Source organism: Elephantulus edwardii, unplaced genomic scaffold (assembly GCF_000299155.1).
Source record: "Elephantulus edwardii isolate Elephantulus edwardi_28Jun2011 unplaced genomic scaffold, EleEdw1.0 scaffold00166, whole genome shotgun sequence".
Lineage (NCBI taxonomy): Eukaryota > Metazoa > Chordata > Mammalia > Macroscelidea > Macroscelididae > Elephantulus > Elephantulus edwardii.
In genome coordinates, this window is record NW_006399916.1 from 7,682,341 (window position 1) to 7,701,920 (window position 19,580).

Consider the following 19,580-nt stretch of genomic DNA (forward strand, 5'->3'; position numbering starts at 1 on the left):
GGATTGGAGGAAGATTAATCAACAATCTGTGTTATGCAGATGACACAACCCTGCTTGCTGAAACTGAGGAGGACCTGAAGCGCTTGCTATAGAAGGTCAAGGACTGCAGCCTTCAATATTGATTGCATCTCAATATCAAGAACACAAAGATTCTCACCACTGGGCCAATTGGCAGCATCATGAAGGGTGGCAAAGGGATCGAGACTGTTAACAGCTTTAGTTTGCTTGGCTCCACAGTCAACACTCTTGGCACCAGCAGCCAGGATATCAAAAGACATATTACAATGGGATAGTTTTCTATTAGAGAACTCTACAAAGTACTGAAGAGCAATGATGTCACTCTGGATTCTAAGGCTCACCTGATACAGTCCATGGTCTTTGCAATCACTTGCTGTGCATCAGAGAGCTGGACAATGACTAGGGATGATGAAAGGAGAATTGACACCTTTGAGCTGTGGTGTTGCAGAAGAGTACTGAATATACCATGGACTGACTGTTAAGAAAATGAACTAGTTTAGCCTAGAGAGGGTTAAACCAGGCTGCTCCTTGGAGGCAATGATTCTGAAGCTTTGTCTGATATACTTTGGACATGTTGCAAGGCGGGACCAGTCCTTGGAGAGGAATGTCATGCTTGGGAGGGTGGAGGGACAGATCAGGAGAGGAAGACTCTCTATGAGGTAGATTGATTCAGTGACTGGGGTAATGGGGATGGGTGTGTCAGAGACAGTGAGATTGACACAAGATAGAGCAGGGTTTAGGGCTGTTGTACATAGGGTCGCTATGAGTCGCAGGTGACTCAATGGCACATAACAACAACAATACATTGCATAGGAGGAGTTGCCTGTCTTATGCCCTCAGAGAGGCTGGTAGATTTGACCCTCTAAAGAGATGTACCTTTGGCTAAGCAGCACAGTTCCCTATGGACGACACAACCAGAACACCCTTCATAATACTCAGGCCACTGATTACAGTTGTCTTATAAACATGGAGGATTTCAAAGTGGATGGGATTGAAATACTTTTAAGACTTTTTAAAAAATGGTGGTTACTATGATCAAACTTTACTTTTAGATTATAATTTGGAAAAACTGATGAAAATAGGCAAGCAGCTGTGTGTTTGCAAGATATCTACCTATTGTTCTGAAGAAGAGACTTAATATCATTTTAGCAAATAACTATCGGGAAGGGAAAAAAAAGAACAGTAATTTTTTAGATAATTATGCTAGGATTTCTAAGTGTGTGATTATAAACCACTAATACTCCAAAGTTTTACACAAAAGAGCAACAAACCAATTTATCACAAGACAATGAACAAGAATCTGTAAGAAAATTATTATGAGAAAAGTCTAGGTGAGAAGTCAAGGAGGTAAAGATAAAGGGAGAGTAAGTAGTTCTAGGTTTTACAGAACTTTTTATAACCCAACCCTTGAATAGGATTTCACAAAAAAAACCTTTTCCCACAGGCATTATTCCCAAGCTATTTGAGACAGATGGTACAGAAATAGTCAACCCTTGGCATAGCACTAAAGCTCTGCCGTTATCTTAGTCTTAGTTGCAGTTGCTTTTGCCTTTGAGCTGTAAATGGCATGGGAGGAGCTTGAGTGCCCATCTTTTTCTTTTCCCACGGGGTTTACTGTTTCTGATAACCTGCTGGAGGGTCAGTGATCAGTCAGTTCCAACTCAAGAGTAGAAACCAAGATGCCTCTCCAGGCAATGAAGTGAGGAATCTAACTAAAAATTTCCCCAGATCACAAACTAAACATATGGTAGGACCAGAGCTGAACACTAGTTCCACAGCTTCAGGTCATCTGAAGAAATCACCTGTCTCCTTCAAGGGCTGGGTTAATTGTCATATATCCACAGATGCTTAAAAAGTGAGTGCCGTTCTAGCACAAAATCACACAACCCAAACCCACAGACACATAGAATGAGTACTCAAACAGGAAATACAGAGATGTTAGGAGAAAGCAGGCATCATAAGTGAGCTGAAATCCCAGGTTCAGTGCTCACACTGCTCCTTCACTCCCTGGGAGATCATGGGTAAGTCAGTGACTTGTCAGTGAGTACCAATTTCTTTACCTCTGACATGCTACAGAAGTATTAGTGGTTGCCTTCTAGTCAAGCCCCTTTCAATGTCAAGGATTAGAAATATCATATATTTTTTTCACCTTTGAACTTCCCCATCTAGGCATGGATTTCGCTGAAGAGTCTGGTGTACAGTCGGTGTTCACAGGGGATGATCTCTGCTGAGCTCAGGTTTAGTATAATCTGCGCATGACGGAGCAGGAGGGGGAGACAAAGGCTCTCCCACTCATTCTTGGTTTAGATAGGCAAACGGCCTCTCCTCTGCATAATACGAGTGAAATGCGCCACTTCTCTCCATGTTTGTTCGGTTTTAATACTCTCCTACAGATTTCAGCTGTGAGCCGCCACTGAGCGAGTAATCAACACACGGCGGCCCCGTACACGGGAATGTGCTGCCATGATGCACACAGCTCAATGGCCAATTTTGAGAAGCAGATTGCCAGGCCTTCCTTCCTAGTCCTTCCTGACCTGCTCTCCCTGTGGACACCTGTCCAGCATCTCAGCAACCACCAGTGGCAGGTAGGTAGAAGCTGCTCCTGAGCTGCACAGGCTGGGAATCGAACCTGAGTTTACTGCATGGAAGGAATGAATTCTACCACTGAATCTCCACTAGCAAAGATGTACATTACGGACCTTTCACTACAGTTTTCCAGGGACCTCTGGTGGCCTAATGGGTAAGGAGCTGTGCTTCTAACACAAAGGCAGAATCTAAATCCACCAGCAGCTCCACCAGAAAGTGATGAGCAATCTCCACCCTTGAAAGTTACAGCCTCTGAGCACCAGCTGGAGGCCAGCTATGAACTGGCTCAACTCAATGGCAATGAAGAGGGTTCCCACCCCTGCCTCGAGAATCCAAACTGTAGCTAAAATAAAATTTTTACAAAAGGGTGAAAAACCATGTTATGTAAATAATAAAAACAAATTTTCAATTCACTTAAAAGGAAGTTTTATATGAAAGGAGGGAACTTAGCACTTCACTTGACAAGGGTAGACAAGGTCCTCAGGCCTTAAAACACACACATGGTTAAGGCACTGCTACCCACTTAAAGAAAAAAGAGAGAAATTATATAGATTTCTACATATATAAATACATTTATGTACATATACATACATACATGTAAAATTTGACATTCTAACCTCTACAACTTTAACTAAATAACGCAACCTACTTGGGGTCTGGGAAGCATTTCCCTCAGACATGGTCCATTGGTGAAGTGACACTTGCCCCTTTGAAGTCACACAAGGTGGTTTGTCCCCATGTGTCTGCTTTATGGGAGAAGGAAGCCCTTTTCTCAGTGGTCTGCAATTGGTCTCAAGTCTTGCCGCTGAAGTTGACCCCCAGCCATCTGGAGCAGGGGTCTGTGGGTGGCAAGTGTTGTGTGCACTGCCCATAGATGCATCTTCACTGTCTGTCTGCAGCAAGCACTTTGTGGAGAGAGAGGGCACAGACAGGAGACTGTCCCCTTGTAGGCCTGCTGGGGGACTGACACGTTCGTGGGCCCTGGAGGCGCGCTGGAAGATGCCCTCTCTCTTCTTCTTGTCTTCCTTGAGCAGCAGTTCATCAGGCCCTTGCCCCAGATCTCTGATGTCCAGCCCCAGAGCCACAGAGGCCAGCAGCACAGTGCACTTGTACAGAGCCGACTCCGTTTTCTTTCTCTGGGGTGCTCTGCTCAGACTGTTTGGAGGAGTCACCTGAGGGGTGCTCGAGGAGGAGCCGGCAGAGCCTCCCTCCTCAGAGCTGTCAGGGGCCCCAGCCTTCTCCCTGGGGTCATCTTTGCAAGGAGGTAGATCGATGCAGCCTTGGGGGGCCAATTTCATGAGCTTTGGTTTTCGGTTTTCCAGGCCATCAGGGGAGGGCTTCAATTCTTCATGAGCACCTGAGTAAAGGCAGAAACATGCATGGGTTTTTACTAGTCATTCTAGCTTACAGTGCAGATCCTTGGGGGGAGAAAAGCCAAAACCTAACAAGTAAGGAGTCTCAAGCACAATGGATGAAGTCCTTCTCAGCTCAGCACATGATGTAGCCAGGAGGCTGAGGAGCCAGCCCTCATGCCTGCCTGGTCAGGGTCTCTATGAGGGACCAGCGAGTAAGACACCTGCTGGTTTCTGTCACACATGAAGCCATTCTTCATTGTTAGGAACGACAGAGAACCAAGTCAGTGAGACCCACAAGTTCACACACAGTGTCTCACACACAGTCACACACACACAGTCACACACACACACACACACACACACACACACACACACACGCACTACGACATGTTCTTAAAAACACGTCCTCCCCCGTTCTACACAAACTGTCATCATTGCTGTAAGGGGCCATCGAGTCAACTACTCATACTGACCCTGTGAATAAGAGATCTGCACCCTGCTCCATCCTGCACCACCCTCACCATCACAGCCACACCCAAGCCCACTATTAGAGCCAGTGTTACGCCATCTCTTTGAAGGTCTTCCTCTCTCTGACCCTTTACCTTGGTCTTTTGCCACGGACTGTTCCCTTCTGGCAACATGCCCCACGTATGTGAGAGGAGCTATTAGACATCATTATCTACAGCTAGCCTGGGTTAGAAAGCCTGCATACGCAACAGGTGCCTGCTTCTCGCTGCTCTGTCCTCATTGCCGTATCTATCATGCCTGCAACTAGTAGTAGAAATAGAAATTCTTTTTGCATTTCTTTTTTAAGCAAAAAGCTCCAGAAAATCCAGTTTCATGTGTTTTGACAACCCTTTACTAACATTTGGCCACCAATGCAATACATAAAGACTCTCTTCACAAAGTTCAACCAGGTTCCAAAGCATAGTGTGGCTAAAGAGAAAGCTATGATTCTTTCCATCATTTGAAAGTGAAAATGAAATGAATGAAAATGAATGCACTCACTTAAAATTCCCTCAGCTGGTTTCAAGCAGGCTGTGTGCCTCAAACAAATAAAACTTGAACCCCCTGCCCTTGACCCAAAGAGCTATCTGTACAACCTATGGAGCTGGCTTTTCTCCACTTACTCACAATCTTTCCCATCAATGCCTATTGTCCAAGTGCCTTCTTTTTCTTCTTCAATTATCCTTTAACATGTCTTCATTGTGATTTGAGTGAAAGTTTACAAAGCACTCTGAGGTTTTAAAATCAATTATTCATGCCTATTTTGTTGCAAACATTAATTACAACACACACAATGGCTGAGTGTTCACTCATTCCATAATGTCTTTCCCTTCACCCATCCTAATAAGTGTTTGTTGTCTCTGAATTAATTTTTCTACTCCATACTCCCTTCCTCTCCCTGGTAACAACCATATTGTTGCTGCTGTTGTTAAGTGCCATCGAGTCGTAGGCAACTCATAGCGACCCTATGAATGAAAGTCCTGGACACATGTATAACTTTTATCCTTTCTCCAGGTTTATAGGGTTTCCAGAGGCAAGCTATTATGTAAGTGAATGCCACTCCTGCTTCCAAGCTTGTTTTAATTGGGGAGCTCCACCTAACACTGTCCACCATGGGTAACTATTCTCGCATTTGACTCATCAGTGTCACAGTGTTCGGCTTCATAGCAACCACGAGTTACCTCTGTACAGCAAGTGGACATATCAGGGTTATACAACCTAGAAGAATGTTTCACCTGTAACAATTAAAGGCAGGCCTGAGGGCCGCGGAGTAGAGTTACCTATCTTTGGCTTGGGAGCATGACTTTCTGTTCGCTAGGCCGACTGCTTTCTCTCTATGCACAACCATATTAAATTGATTTTTTTTCTGTATGTAAACCTTTCTCTAGTTTTGTTTTTGTTTTTTTATAACAGTGGTTTTCTATAGTAGCTGACTGAATTCACTTGGCATAATATCCTCTAAGAAAGTTCTGTTGGCTGACTGACAAAGGGTTGTGGTGCCAACCCAAAGGTAAATGGTTCGAATCCATCAGCTGCTCATAGGGAGACAGATGGTCAATCTGTTCCTATGCAAGCCTCTAAAACCCTACTGGAGGGGCAACTATGAGTCAGTTATGATTTACAGCCTTTGAAAACCTGCTGGAAAGTTAGCTATGAGTCAGTTATGATTTAATGGCAAACAACATCCTCTAGACTCATCCATGTTGTGTAGTTTTCCAACACTACCTACCCAAATTCCACTGTCCCTTTAAATATTTTCTCAGCATTACCTGTGCCTACAGCCTGCCCCTGTCCATCTCCCCACCTGTAACCACAATCCACTTCCTGAGGTGCCTCAGGAGCCTTGCTCTGGCATCCTTTCTGTTGATATTCAGCTTCAGGTACAGCTGCAGATGGGAGCCTTCTAGGCCATGTTTCCTTCCTTTATCACCTTCTGAGTGGTCTTCCCTGAACAGCACCCTCATCAAAATGGACACTGAATACATTCTGGTCACTTGAAAGCACAGCTTATGTAATAATAACAGAAAATTATCTATTCTGATTAGAAAAAGTGAGGACAATCTTTGGACTCTGGCCTTTTAGGAGGAGATTCTCTTCTTATTACACACAGATATTATGGAGGCTAGTTAAGGACATTTAATAGTAATAAAACTAACTATCCTCCCAGAATAATTTTTGCTGTTGTTATGTGCTGAATTCCAACTGACTCATAATCAACTGTTCTAACGGAAATTCAGAGGCTGTAAATTACAGGGGAGTTTATCCATCTTTTTCTCTGTGCAGGAGCTAGAGGATTTGAACTGCTTGCCCTTGGGTTGGCTGCACAATTCCTTACCATGAGCCACCAGATCTTCCTTCTGTATGTCACTCTTGAGCAGTAAAATCTCTATTATCCCTAAGGTGGTCATGGCTTTACATGGACCAAAGCATAATATTTTCATCTAATCATTGACTAAAAGCCAAGGTAATTCTATTTAGCATCTACAGAAGGTTAGATAGTCCTTTCAGGAAGGACTTCCTGAAATGTACTTACCTGGCTGGTCCACAAATAATGAAGCCAAGGGCATAGTTTTCTGGTTTTTTATTAAGATTGTTGACCAAGGGCTGTTGCCATCTGACAGAGGTCTTATTCTACAAAAGAAAGATGTTAATTTTGGTATATAAATCAGGCTTTGGTGGATACATGGCAATTACAATCTTCCTTTTTTTAAAAATTATACACTTTTTACGTTAGTGATGAGAACATGTATGTCGCCAGAGTTTTAAAGGGCTCATAAAGTACACAGAAAATCTTAAAATTTGAAAAAAAAATTCATCAGGGACTTTTAAAAAGTGCTTGTTGTTGTTATTATTAGGTGTTACTGAATCAACTACAACTCATACCAACTCTGAAAAAAGATCTGAACCCTGCCCTATCCTGTACCTTCCTCACCATCACTGATATCCTCGAGTCCACTGTTACAATCCCTGGGTCAATATATTTTGTTGGGGTCTCTTGATATTTCTCTGACTCTTCTGACTCTTTCTCTTACTCTCCACCTTTCTCAGCATGATGTTTTTCTCCAAGGACTGGTCCCTCCTGACAACATGCTCAAAGTATGTGAGATGAAGTTTTACCGTCCTGGCCAGCAAGGAACATTCTAATTGCACATCCTCTAAGACAGACTTAGTGTACCTAAATAATAATTAGTATGATAAGCTCATGCTTATACTATAATATTTACCCATCATGGACAGTGTTTGGAGGAGCTTCCAGATTGATTCAGGTTTGGAAACAGGAATGGCATTCACTTCCTAAAACAGATGCCTCTGTAATCTCTGTAAACTCTTTAAACTTTATCAACAAAAAGAAATGATGATAATTATAGAACAGAGTTCAGGTCTTTTGTTCATAGGGTTGCTATGAGTTGTATTCAAACTGACAACACTTAACCACTGCTAAGTGAGACTAGTGTTGTTATATTTTGGAGGAAAATTCTTCTACTTTGAACATCACTCTTTGCCAATTTGCTGTACTGAGGTAATTTGAGTTTGCTGTGATGGTGAATCTTGTGCCATTTGGGTATGAAATGCCATAAAGTTTTCCCAATGTGGAGAGTGTTTGGTAGAGCTACCAGTTGTAAAACAGGTTTGGAAGCAGGAGTGGCATCCACTTCCTAAACTAGGTCTATAGAAACTTTATGAACTTGGAGAAACAATGACAGTTTTAGAAAGATATTAGATCTTTTGTTCATGGAGTCACTATGAATTGTGTTCTACTTGACTGCAATAAACAACAACAACAAGCTCATGCTAAAAATGAAATCAGACAATGCTCCATAGCTATTCACAGACCTTTCAAGGGCCCATCACCCTCCAGAGTGGATGAACTGCCCTGCTTCCTAGTCTTAAAACTGGAGGCTCCACTGAAAACTGTCCCTGGGTGACCCTGTTGGGAATTGAAATACTGGTGGCAAAGCTTCCAGCATCACAGCAACACACAAGCCATTGAATTTTCAGTTGACTTATGAAGACAGAGGAAGAACTGATGCCTTAGCATCAGGGTTATGTACTAACGATCCCATGCATTGTCCAAAGAACCAACCAATCTGTCTTGGAGGAAGTGTAGCCAGAGTGCTCCTTAGAAGCAAGGGTGGTGAGACACCATGCTTGAGACAGTAGAGAGAGGGTCAGTGGAAGAGAAGGCACACAGTGAGATGAACTGACATGGTCACTATAACAATGAACATAAACAATGGCTACTGTGAGAGAATGGTGCAGGATTTCCTTCTGTTGTACACAATACAGAAAAATAACAATCTAACAATAGAGAACAAAATTAAGATTCAAGCCTCTCTCTATTAAAATCTGCATAAAAGAGAGCTCTGTTTACTGGCACACTGAAAAAACTCCAAGACAAGAATGCTAGGAAATGGTAGTGGTCATCACAATCACACCTTTCTTTGCAGTTGGTCCTGTCTTTCGTCTGAATTGAATTTGGCCCCCAGGTACAAACTTTTTTCCTGAGATTCCTTTTTACATCTTCAAGTTCCTCATGGCGACTCACAGTGTTCCTTCCCCAAGGTTTATTGCTTTCATCAGAAGTCACTAGAGAAAGAGAGTACCAGTCAGTAAGTAACCAGTATTGGTCACATAAAAAGAGTTACATGACAGTGTAGCAGTCACCTGTGATGTTATGAATCCAGTCAATTAACTAGGTAACTGCCTTAAAAATTTCTTAGTGTGAATCGAGATTTCTAGTCCCGTTGCCGTCTGCTTGTGCTGGGAACTCCAGCCCAGTTGCAGATGCCCCGAGGCTGGATACTCAGACCTGGTGCCCATGTCTCTCACCTGGAACTCTGGCCCTAGTCCCATTCACAACACCCCATGCCCAGAATCCCGGTACCGATGCCGATGCCCCACACTGGAAACCCCAGTCCCAAAATCAATTCCCCACACCTGGAACCTCAGCCCCAACACCCCATGCCTGGAATCCTGGTTCCCGATGTCCTGCACCCAGAACCCCAGTCCTGACGGCCTGTGCCCAGAACTCTGGTCCTGATCCCAATGTCCCATGCTGGGAGCTCAGGTCTTGATGCTCACGCCAGGAGCTGACGTGCAACAGAAGCAATGCTGGAACTTGAGTGAGGTACTTTGTGGGGAGCCACTACTGTTTGGCTGGAACACATGGGACCACTTAAGTTCAATCAGAAGGGAACGAGATAGCTAGAGCTTGTTCTTGAAGGGAAAACCAAGGCTTCCTGGTTTTCCAAACAGGTCCCCACACTCCACCTTGCATCTCCTCATGTTCAGCCCATCAATCACCTTTAGCCCAGAACACCTTGGACTACCTTACATGCAGCAGTTGTCTGACAGAAGGGCTGCCTCCACTGGCCTTTTCTACTGAAGTGAAGCATATTTTCAGAAGGGCCAGAAGGCAGAGAGAAACCCAGACAGCATGGCTGTACCACCCACCCTCTTCTAGAGTAGTGACTTCAGATCAAGAACCTGCTATCGCCTCAGACATGGAAAAACTCTACCACAGCAATGTCACATAGGAAGCAGGCTGCCTCACTCCCTACACATGTCCAAAGCAAGATGTCAATCCCAAAAAGTGACATACTATCAATGGATTTCCTGAAGCCAGAAATTTTGATGAAACTTTCTGACACAGAATTTAAAAGAACAATGACTGAATAATTTCAATGGGTGAAAGACAAACCTAAAGAATTACAGGTCACTGCAAGCAAAAACCAGGAAGAGCTTAAAAAAACAATCCAAAACAATGCAGATAAAACAAATGAAGCATTAGAGGCTCTGGAAAAACAAGAAACCACAATCCAAAATATGAGGACTAATTTTTCAGATGCTGTAAACATGATGGAGGGACACATGAACAGGGCTGAAGAGATGGAATACAGACTAGTGAAATAGAAGAGAAAATTGTCACCATGGATCTGCTAGAACAAAAAGTAGAATAAAAAAAGAAAGGAAAAAGAAGAAAACTTAAGAATAATGTGAGACACATAAAGCGAAATCAATTGGATTTCTCTACAGTGACAAAGAGAATATAGAATTGGAGATCAGAAAGACAATACCTATCATATTAGCTAACCACATGATTGAATACTTGGGAGTGTATTTACCAAGAAATGCAAAGGATCTATTCAAAGAAAATTACAAAACATTACTACAAGAAACAAAAAGAGACCTGGAGAAATGGAAACATATACCTTGCTCATGTATAGAAAGGATAGAAAGGTTCAATATTATAAAACGTCAATCCTACCAAAGGCAATCTACATGTTCAATGCAATTCCAATACAAATACCAATACCATTCTTCAACAAGGTGGAAAAGGCAATCTCCAATTTCATTTGGAATGAAAAGAGACCCTGAATAAGCAAAGCACACCTTAAAAAGAGAAACAAGGTAGGAGGCATCTCACTCTCTGACTTCAAATCCTACTACACTGCCATGGTGTTCAAGACAGTGTGGTTATTGGTACAATGACAGACACATAGATCAATGGAAAAGAATGAGAACCCAGGAATCAGCCCATCTACCTATGGTCAACTGATTTTTGACAAGGAGATGAAATCAGTTAAGTGGGGAAATGACAGACTTTTTAACAAATGGTGTTGGTATAACTGGAAAACCATCTGCAGAAAACTCAAACAGGACCCACAGCTCACACAATGCACAAAACCCAACTCAAAGTGGATCAAGGACCTAGAACTAAAACCAAGGACTATAAACTTCACTAGGGAAAAGCTTGGAAGAACCCTAAAAGCACTAATCCAAAACATGAACAGTCTTCCAAGCATCCTGAAAAACCTACAACCAGGAGAGGATAAAATAGATGAATGGAACCTTCTAAGAATCAAATCCCTATGCATACCTAAAAACTTCTCCAAAAGGGTAAAAATGGAAGCCATAGACTGGGAAAAAATACTTGGTAATGACATGTCTGATAATGGACTTATATCTAGAATTTATAGAATACTCAAGTGCCACAAGATAAAGAGAAACAACCCAACTGCAAAATGGGCAAAGGATATGAACAGACACTTCAAAAAACAAGACATTCAGATGGTGAACAAACGTATGAAGAAATGTTCAAAATCTCTAGCTCAAAGAGAAATGCAAATCCAAACAACTATGAGATATCATCTCACCCCAGTAAGAACAGCAAAATTCATCAGAGCAACAAACAACAAATCCTGGCAAGGTTGTGGAGAAATTGGAGCCCTTATTCACTGTTGGTGGGAGTGTAAAATGGTGCAACCACTATGGAAGGCTGCATGGCACTTTCTCAAAAAGTTGCAAATAGAAATACTATTTAAGCAGTAATTCCACTACTGGGAATATACCCTAAAGAAACCATAACTGTCACCCAAGCAGATATATGAACACCCATATTTATTGTGGTTTTGTTCACAATAGCAAAGAGTTGGAAACAACCCAAGTGCCCATCAACAAATGAATGGATAGAGAAGTTGTGGTATATTCACACAATGGATTATACAACACTGTAAAAAAAAAAGAACTCATGAAATATTATAAAAAAATGGGTAATCATGGAGGATATTATTCTGAGTGAAATATCTCAGTCACAAAAATACTTTAATCAAATCTATTAAAGTTTTGAACTTGAGGCACAATAGTTTATAGTAAAATAGCAATTGAAGAAGATTTTTCTTTAGTCATCATACTTTGTCACAGCTATCTTAATAGCCTGGTTATAAATGTCTTTTTAAAATCACAATTATAAAAACTATTTGACAATTCTCTCACTCTTTGCACTGCTTTAGAAGAAGGTCAATTTCCCATGGAATGTCCATAGCCTTCACATAAGTATGTCAGCGTATGCTACCCTGACAGTCATCAGGTGCATTTAGAATAGATTTAAAAATCACTGGGGAAGGAAAAGTGCTATGAATAAATGCACTGGGGGAAACGGGCTTCTATCTAGGACTGTACAGATTCATCAGCCATTCTGAAGGAGGAAAATGTACAGTCCCCTCCCTACGAATCTAAGGCCTTGGAAACTTGAGTGAGTACAGAATAAGTAGCTAAAAAAACCCTCATGGCTGACAAGTTGACAGCAACTAATAGCTGACCTCCCAGTGGGTTTTCAGAGTCTGTAAATTACACAGGAAGTGACTGTCCATTCTTCTTCCGAGGATTAGGGGGTGGATTCAAACTATCAGAGAGGTGCCTCCTTTGCACTAGCAGTATAACCTATCACCTAAACTCAGTTTAAAATGTTATGATGCCTGTGCTCTATGATCTAGGTACTGCTGCCCTTGAACCTTTCTGACTGTAACATATCGAGATGGCTTGGGATTTCATAAGCCAAAGGGGATCAGGCATGGATCAGAGGAAGTTTCCAGAGAACAATATATTCCTGCACTCTATGATTGAGGTACTTCTGCACTGAACCCTCCTGACTGCAACACACAGAAAAAGCTTGGGATTTCTTAAGCCAAAGGGGAACAGAAGTGGACTCGCTTCAGTTTTCCAGAGAACAAGACCCACTCCATATCAGACGCTCAGGTCAAAAGAGAAACACCAATATATAGGTCCTTCACAAAACATTGTACTCTCCTGGGATATTATACACTTATAACAACCTAACATCTACCAAGAAAAGATTCACAGTGTTAAGGTGCAGCAGGTAGCACCAAACATCATGAAAAAAAACAAAATAACTCTTCTGCTAAAAAAATATTGAGAGCACACTGAAGACCAAATGAACACCCTAGACTTAGAGAACCAGTAGGAACTTGTTGATGCAGATGAAAGAAAACAAAGGCCAGCTGAGGATCCTGTACCCAGCAAAGCTGTGCATCAAATATGAAGGAGAAATTAGGTCATTCACAGAAAAGAAGGTATTTAAGGAATTTGTGAAAAGAAGACTAAAATTACAAGAAATTTTAAGGAAAGTCCTTCACACAGAGACACCAAAGAAAGTGAATGGACTATAATAACAAGAAACACTGTAAAATAACAATGATAAAACCTGACCTGTCAATAATAACACTCAATGTGAAAGGTCTAAATGTGCCAATTAAGATAAAAAGAATGTTGTTGTTGTTGTTGTGTGCCGTCGAGTTGCTTGCAACTCATAGCGACCCTATGTACAACAGCCCTAAACTCTGTTCTGTCCTGTGCCAATCGCATTGTCTCCGACACAGACATCCCGATTACCACAGACATTGAATCAATGCATCTCCTAGAGGGCCTTCCCCTCCTGTGCCTGCCCTCCACCCTCCCAAGGACGATGTCCTTCTCCAAGGACTGGTCACGTCAGACGAAGCCTCAGAATCCTTGCCTCCAAGGAGCAGTCCGGTTTAACCCTCTCAAGAATGAATCTGTTTGTTTTCTTAGCAATCAATAGTACCTTCAATACTCTTCTCCAACACCAAAGCTCAAAGGCATCAATTCTCCTTCTATCCTCCTTAGTCATTGTCCAATTCTCTGACGCATAACGAGTGACTGCAAAGGCCATGGCCTGCATCAGACACACCTTAGTCTCCAGAGAGACACCATTGCTCTTCAGTACTTTGGAGAGGTCCCTAACAGCAGACTTTCCCATGGCAATACATCTTTTCATTTCCTTGCTGCTGGTGCCAAAAGTGTTGATTGTGAAGCCAAGCAGACTAAAGCTGTGAACAATCTCAATCTCTTCACCATCTATCCTGATGCTGCCAATTGGTCCAGTGGTGAGAATCTTTGTCTTCTTGACATTGAGCCTCAATCCATACTGAAGGCTTCAGTCCTTGACCTCTGCAGCAAGTGCTTCAGGTCCTCCTCAGTTTCAGCAAGCAGGGTTGTGTCATCTGCATAACGCAGATTGTAGATAGACCTTCCACCAATCCTGATGTCACATTCCTCCTCTTACAGACCAGTGTCCCAGATGATCTGTTCTGCATACAGATTGAAAAGGTATGGAGATAGGACACATCATTGGTGTACACCCTTCCCAATTTTGAACCATGTAGTGTCTCCTCGCTCTGTTCTGACGACTGCCTCTTGGTTCAAGTGTAAGTTTCCCATAAGCACAATCAAATGTTCTGGGATTCCCATTCTTCTTAGAGTCAGCTACAGCTTGTTGTGATCCATACAGTCAAAAGTCTTTGCATAGTCAATGGAGCACACAGGTAGACATTCCTTTGGTACTTTCTGCCAATATCAATCTAACATTAGCTATAACATCCCTAGTACCACGACCTCTTCTAAACCCAGCCTGCACATCTGGCAGTTTTCTGTTGATGTGTTACTCCAGTTGTTTCTGGATAATTTTTAGCAGAATCTTGCTTGCGTGGGATATTAATGATAATTTCCACACTCTGTCAGGTCACCTTTCTTTGGAATGGGAACAAATACCGATATCTTCCAGTTGGCTGGAGAGCTGGCTGTCCTACAGATTTCTTGGCACAACTTAGTGAGCACATCCAGGGCAATGTCTGTTTGTTGAAGCATGTCAGTTGGTATGCTATCAACTCCTGGAGCCTTGTTTTTTGCCAGTTCTTTCAGAGCAACTTGAACTTCCTCCTTCATCACCATAGGCTCTTGCTCATAAGTTATTTTATGAAATTCTTCTGTGTCAGCCAATTCCTTCTGGTACAGTGACTCTGTGTACTTTTCCCATCTTCTTTTAATGCTCTTGGATCATTTAACACTCTACCCAAAGCATCCTTAAGTATTATCACTTGTGGCTTGAATTTGTTTTTAAAGTCCTTCAGCTTAAGAAACACCGAGCAAGTTTGGCCCTTTTGATTTTCTGACTCTAGCTCTTTGCACATTTCATTATACTATCTTGCTTGCTTTGTCAAAGCATTCTTCTTGAGATGAGGGACCAGACAAAGATTCCCACTGTTACCAGTCTTGTTCAATATTGTATTGGAAGTACTTTCCAAGGCAATATGGCAAGAGAAGGAATTAAGAGGCATTCCAATTAGCAAAGAGATGGAGAAACTGTCACTATATGCTGATATTATGATAACACAGATATGATATGATATGATATGATATGATATGATATGATATGATACACAGAAAACCCCAAGGACTAAATTAAAAAGCCATTAGAGCTAGTAGAACAATTTAGTAGAAAGGCAGGATATAAGATCAATATACAAAAGTCAGTGGGATTCTTCTACAGTAACAAAGAAAACAAGAGAAGAAAACACAGAAAGGAAATTAAGAAAGCCATTTACAATAGCCAACCACAAATTGAGATATTTAGGAATAAACCTAACTAGAGACACAAAAGACCTGTACAAAGAAAATGAAAAACACTTCTCCAAGAAACAATAAAAAGATCTAAATAAATGGAAAAAATGTTCCCTATTCATGGATAGGAAGACTCCATATAGTGAAAATGACAGTCCTACCTACATGTTCAGTGCAATCCTAATACAGATACCAAACTAATTTTTCAGAGAGAGAAAGAGAGAGAAGACAATGGACAAATTTATTTGGAGGAAAGGGACCTCAAATAAGCAAAGCACTTATGAAAAAAAACTAACAAAAAACAATCAAGTGTGAGGCATAGCACTCCCTGATCTCAAAACCAACGACAGCGCTGTAATAACCAAAACAGCATGGTACTGGTACAATGACAGGCACATACATCAATAAAACAGAATGAGAATCAGAAATTAACCCATCTAGAAATATTATAGTTAATGTTGGATCTTGGCTGAAAGCAGGGAGTATCAGAGAAATGTCTATCTGTGTTTCATTGACTATGCAAAGACATTTGACTGTATGGATCACAACAAACTGTGGCTGACTCTGAAAAGAATGGGAATCCCAGAACAGTTGATCACGCTTATACAAAACCTATACTTGGATCAGGAGGCAGACATCAGACCAGAGCAAGGAAACACTGCATGGTTCAAAATTGGGAAGGGTGTACACCAGTGATGTGTCCTATCTCCATACCTTTTCAATCTATTTGCAGAACAGATTATATGGGAGGCTGTACTCTATGAGGAGAAGTGTGGCATAAGGACTGGAGAAAGACTCATCAACAATCTACATTATGCAGGTGACACAACACTGCTTATTGAAACTGAGAAGGACCTGAAGTGTTTGCTGCAGAAGGTCAAGGATTGTAACCTTCAGTATGGCTTGAAGCTCATCATCAAGAAAACAAAGATTCTCACCACTGGACCAATTGGGAGCATCATGATAGATGGTGAAGAGACTGAGATTGTTAACAGCTTTAGTTTGCTTGGCTCCACAATGAACACTCTTGGCACCAGCAGCCAGGAAATCAAAAGACGAATTATATTGGAAAATTCTGCTGCCAAGGACCTTTCCAGAATACTGAAGAGCAACGATGTCACTGTGGAGACTGCGGTGCACCTGATCCAGGGCACAGTCTGAGCAATTACTTGTTATGTGTCAGAAAGCTGGACAATGACTAGGGATGATAAAAGGAGAATTGATGTCTGTGGGCTGTGGTCCTGGAGAAGAGTACTGAATGTACCATGGACTGTTAAGAGAACAAACAAGTTCATCCTAGAGAGAGTGAGACCAAACTGCTCCTTGGAGGCAAGGATTCTGAAGCTTCATCTAACATACTCTGGACATATTGTAAGGAGGGACCAGTCCTTGGAGAGGTATGTTATACTTGGGAGAGTGGAGGGACAGCACAAGAGTAAAAGGCCCTCGATGAGATGGATTGACTCCATGACTAGTGTAATGGGCGTAGGTGTGTCAGAGATGATAATGCTGGCACATGATAGAGCAGGGTTTAGGGGTATTGTACATAGGGTTGCTATAAGTCACAAGCAACTTGGTGGCACCTAGCAGGAACAACAACAAATCTATGGTCAACTGATATTCTACAAGAAAACAAAACCAATCAAATGGGGAAATGACAACCTCTTCAACAAATGGCGCTGGCAAAACCGGCCTGGTACTTGTAGAAAGTTGAAGCAGGATGCAGATCTTTCACCATATACAAAAACCAACTCAAAGTGGATCAGAGACCTAGGGATAAAGCCCCAAACCATAAAGATCATAAAAGACAAAATAGGACCAAGTTTGGAAGGCCTAGTCCAAATAGAGCCAGAAACACACAATGAAGAGAGGATAAAATTTAATAACGGTACCTTCTAAAGATTAAACTCCTCTATGCATCAAAAACTTTTCCTGACAAGGTGAAAAGAAAACGCACTGACTGGGAAAAATCACTTGGCAATACCATCTCAGACAAGGGCCTCATAACAAAAGTTTACAGAATACTTCAGGGCCTCCCCAAGAAAAAGATGGCTGACTCAATTACAAAATGGGCAAAAGATATGGAAAGACTTTTCACAGAGGAAGATATTTGGATGGCCAATGAAGACACATGAAGAAATGTTCAAAATCACTGACAATAAGAGAGATGCAAATCAAAACCACAAAGAGATATCATCTCACCCTAGTAGTAGTAGTCAACTTTAACAGGACAGCAAGCAATAAATGTGGGCGAGGGTGCAAAGAGAGAGAGAGAAACTCTTATACACTGTGGTGGGACAGTAAAATGGTGCAACCACTCTGGAAGGTAGTTTGGAATTTCTGCAAAAAGCTGAATATAGAAATTCCATATGACCACTGCTAGGAATACACCCTGAGAAAATCAGAACTGAGATATAATTGGAAATTTGTACACCAATGTTCATAAGTGCATTACTGACCATTGCAAGAACATGGAAACAGCCCAAATGTCCAACCACAATCAAATAGATTGAGAAACTGTAGTACACTCACATGAAGGAATACACAGCACTCAGGAGCAATGATTTTAAAAATTACTACATAACTTGGGAGGGACTGGAAAGTATTATGCTGAGTGAACTAACTGAGTCACATAAGGACAGAAACAACATAAGATCATTATTGTAGAAATATAAAGATAACTAATAAAATGTGTATGAGGATCCAAGTGAGGAAGGGTGGAACAGAGGGTTGAGGATGGGCAGGGGGTAGATCATAAGGTCACACAATTTGGTGGGTGGAGGAGGACAAGGTAAAGGAAACGGGAAAGATCCGGGAAAGGAAATGGGTATATGGATAGACAGGGTAATGGTGGGCATAATTAAATTGTGATTGTTGTATGTGCTATCGAGTCACCTATGACCCATAGTGACCCTATATACAGCAGCTCTGAACCCTCCCCTGTTTTGAGCAAGTCTCACTGATTCCAAAACATCTAACCCTATTGGCCGAGTTACTGATCAATCCATCTCATCTGGGGTCCTCCTCTCCTGCGCCATCCCTCCACCCTTTTAAGCATGCTGTCCTTCTGCAAGGACCAGCCTCTCTTGGCCATGGGCCTAAAGTATGTGAGACAGCTTCAAAATCCTAGCCTCCAAGGAGAAACTTGGTTTCACCCTCTCCAGACAGACTTAAGTGTTTTCTTGGCAGTCCATATTATGTTCAAGAATCTTCTCCAGCACCACAACTCGAAGGCATTGATTCTTCTCTCATCTTTAGTCACTGTCCAGCTCTCTGATGCACAGCAAGCAATGACAAAGACCATAACCTGGACTAGGTGTACCTTAGTCTCTAGACTGACATTGTTGCTTTTCAGTACTCTGGAGAGATCCCTGACAGCAGATTTTCCCAATTCGATGCATCTTGATTTTCTGGATTGCTGGTGCCAAAGAGTGTTGACTGTGGAGCCAAACAAGTTGTAATTGTTAACAACCTCAATGCCTTCATCTATAATGGTGTTGCCAATTGGCCCAGTGGTGAGAATCTTTGTCTTCTTGATGTTGAGCTTCAATCTATATTGAAGACCACAGTCTCTGACCTTCTGCAACAAGTGCTTCAGGTCTTTCTTGGTTTCAGCAAGCAAGGTTGTGTCATACGCATAATGTACATTGTTGATGAGTCTTTCTCTAATCCTGATGCTATATTACTCCTCATAGAGCCCAGCTTCCCACACAATCTGTTCTGCATATAGATTGAAAAGGTGTGGCGATAGGACACATCCCTGACACACTCCTCTCCCAATTTTGAACCATGCAGTGTTTTCTTGCTCTGGTCTGATGACTGCTTCCTGGTTCAAGTATACGTTTTGCATAAGCACAATCAAGTAAGTGTTCTGGGAATTTCCATTTTTTTTTT

General features: G+C 41.9%; 1 protein-coding gene across 1 annotated transcript in view; it reads right to left on the reverse strand.

Moving 5' to 3' along the window:
- LOC102866385 (mitogen-activated protein kinase kinase kinase MLK4-like) overlaps positions 1-19,580 on the reverse strand; it is a 109,747-nt gene that overhangs the window by 6,825 nt on the left and 83,342 nt on the right. The window contains exons 8-10 of the mRNA XM_006895397.1: positions 8,903-9,053; positions 7,000-7,097; positions 3,324-3,961 (exon numbers count right to left, since the gene is read on the reverse strand). Of these exons, the coding sequence (XP_006895459.1) occupies positions 3,324-3,961; positions 7,000-7,097; positions 8,903-9,053 (887 nt within the window). The remainder of the gene's footprint in view (positions 1-3,323; positions 3,962-6,999; positions 7,098-8,902; positions 9,054-19,580) is intronic.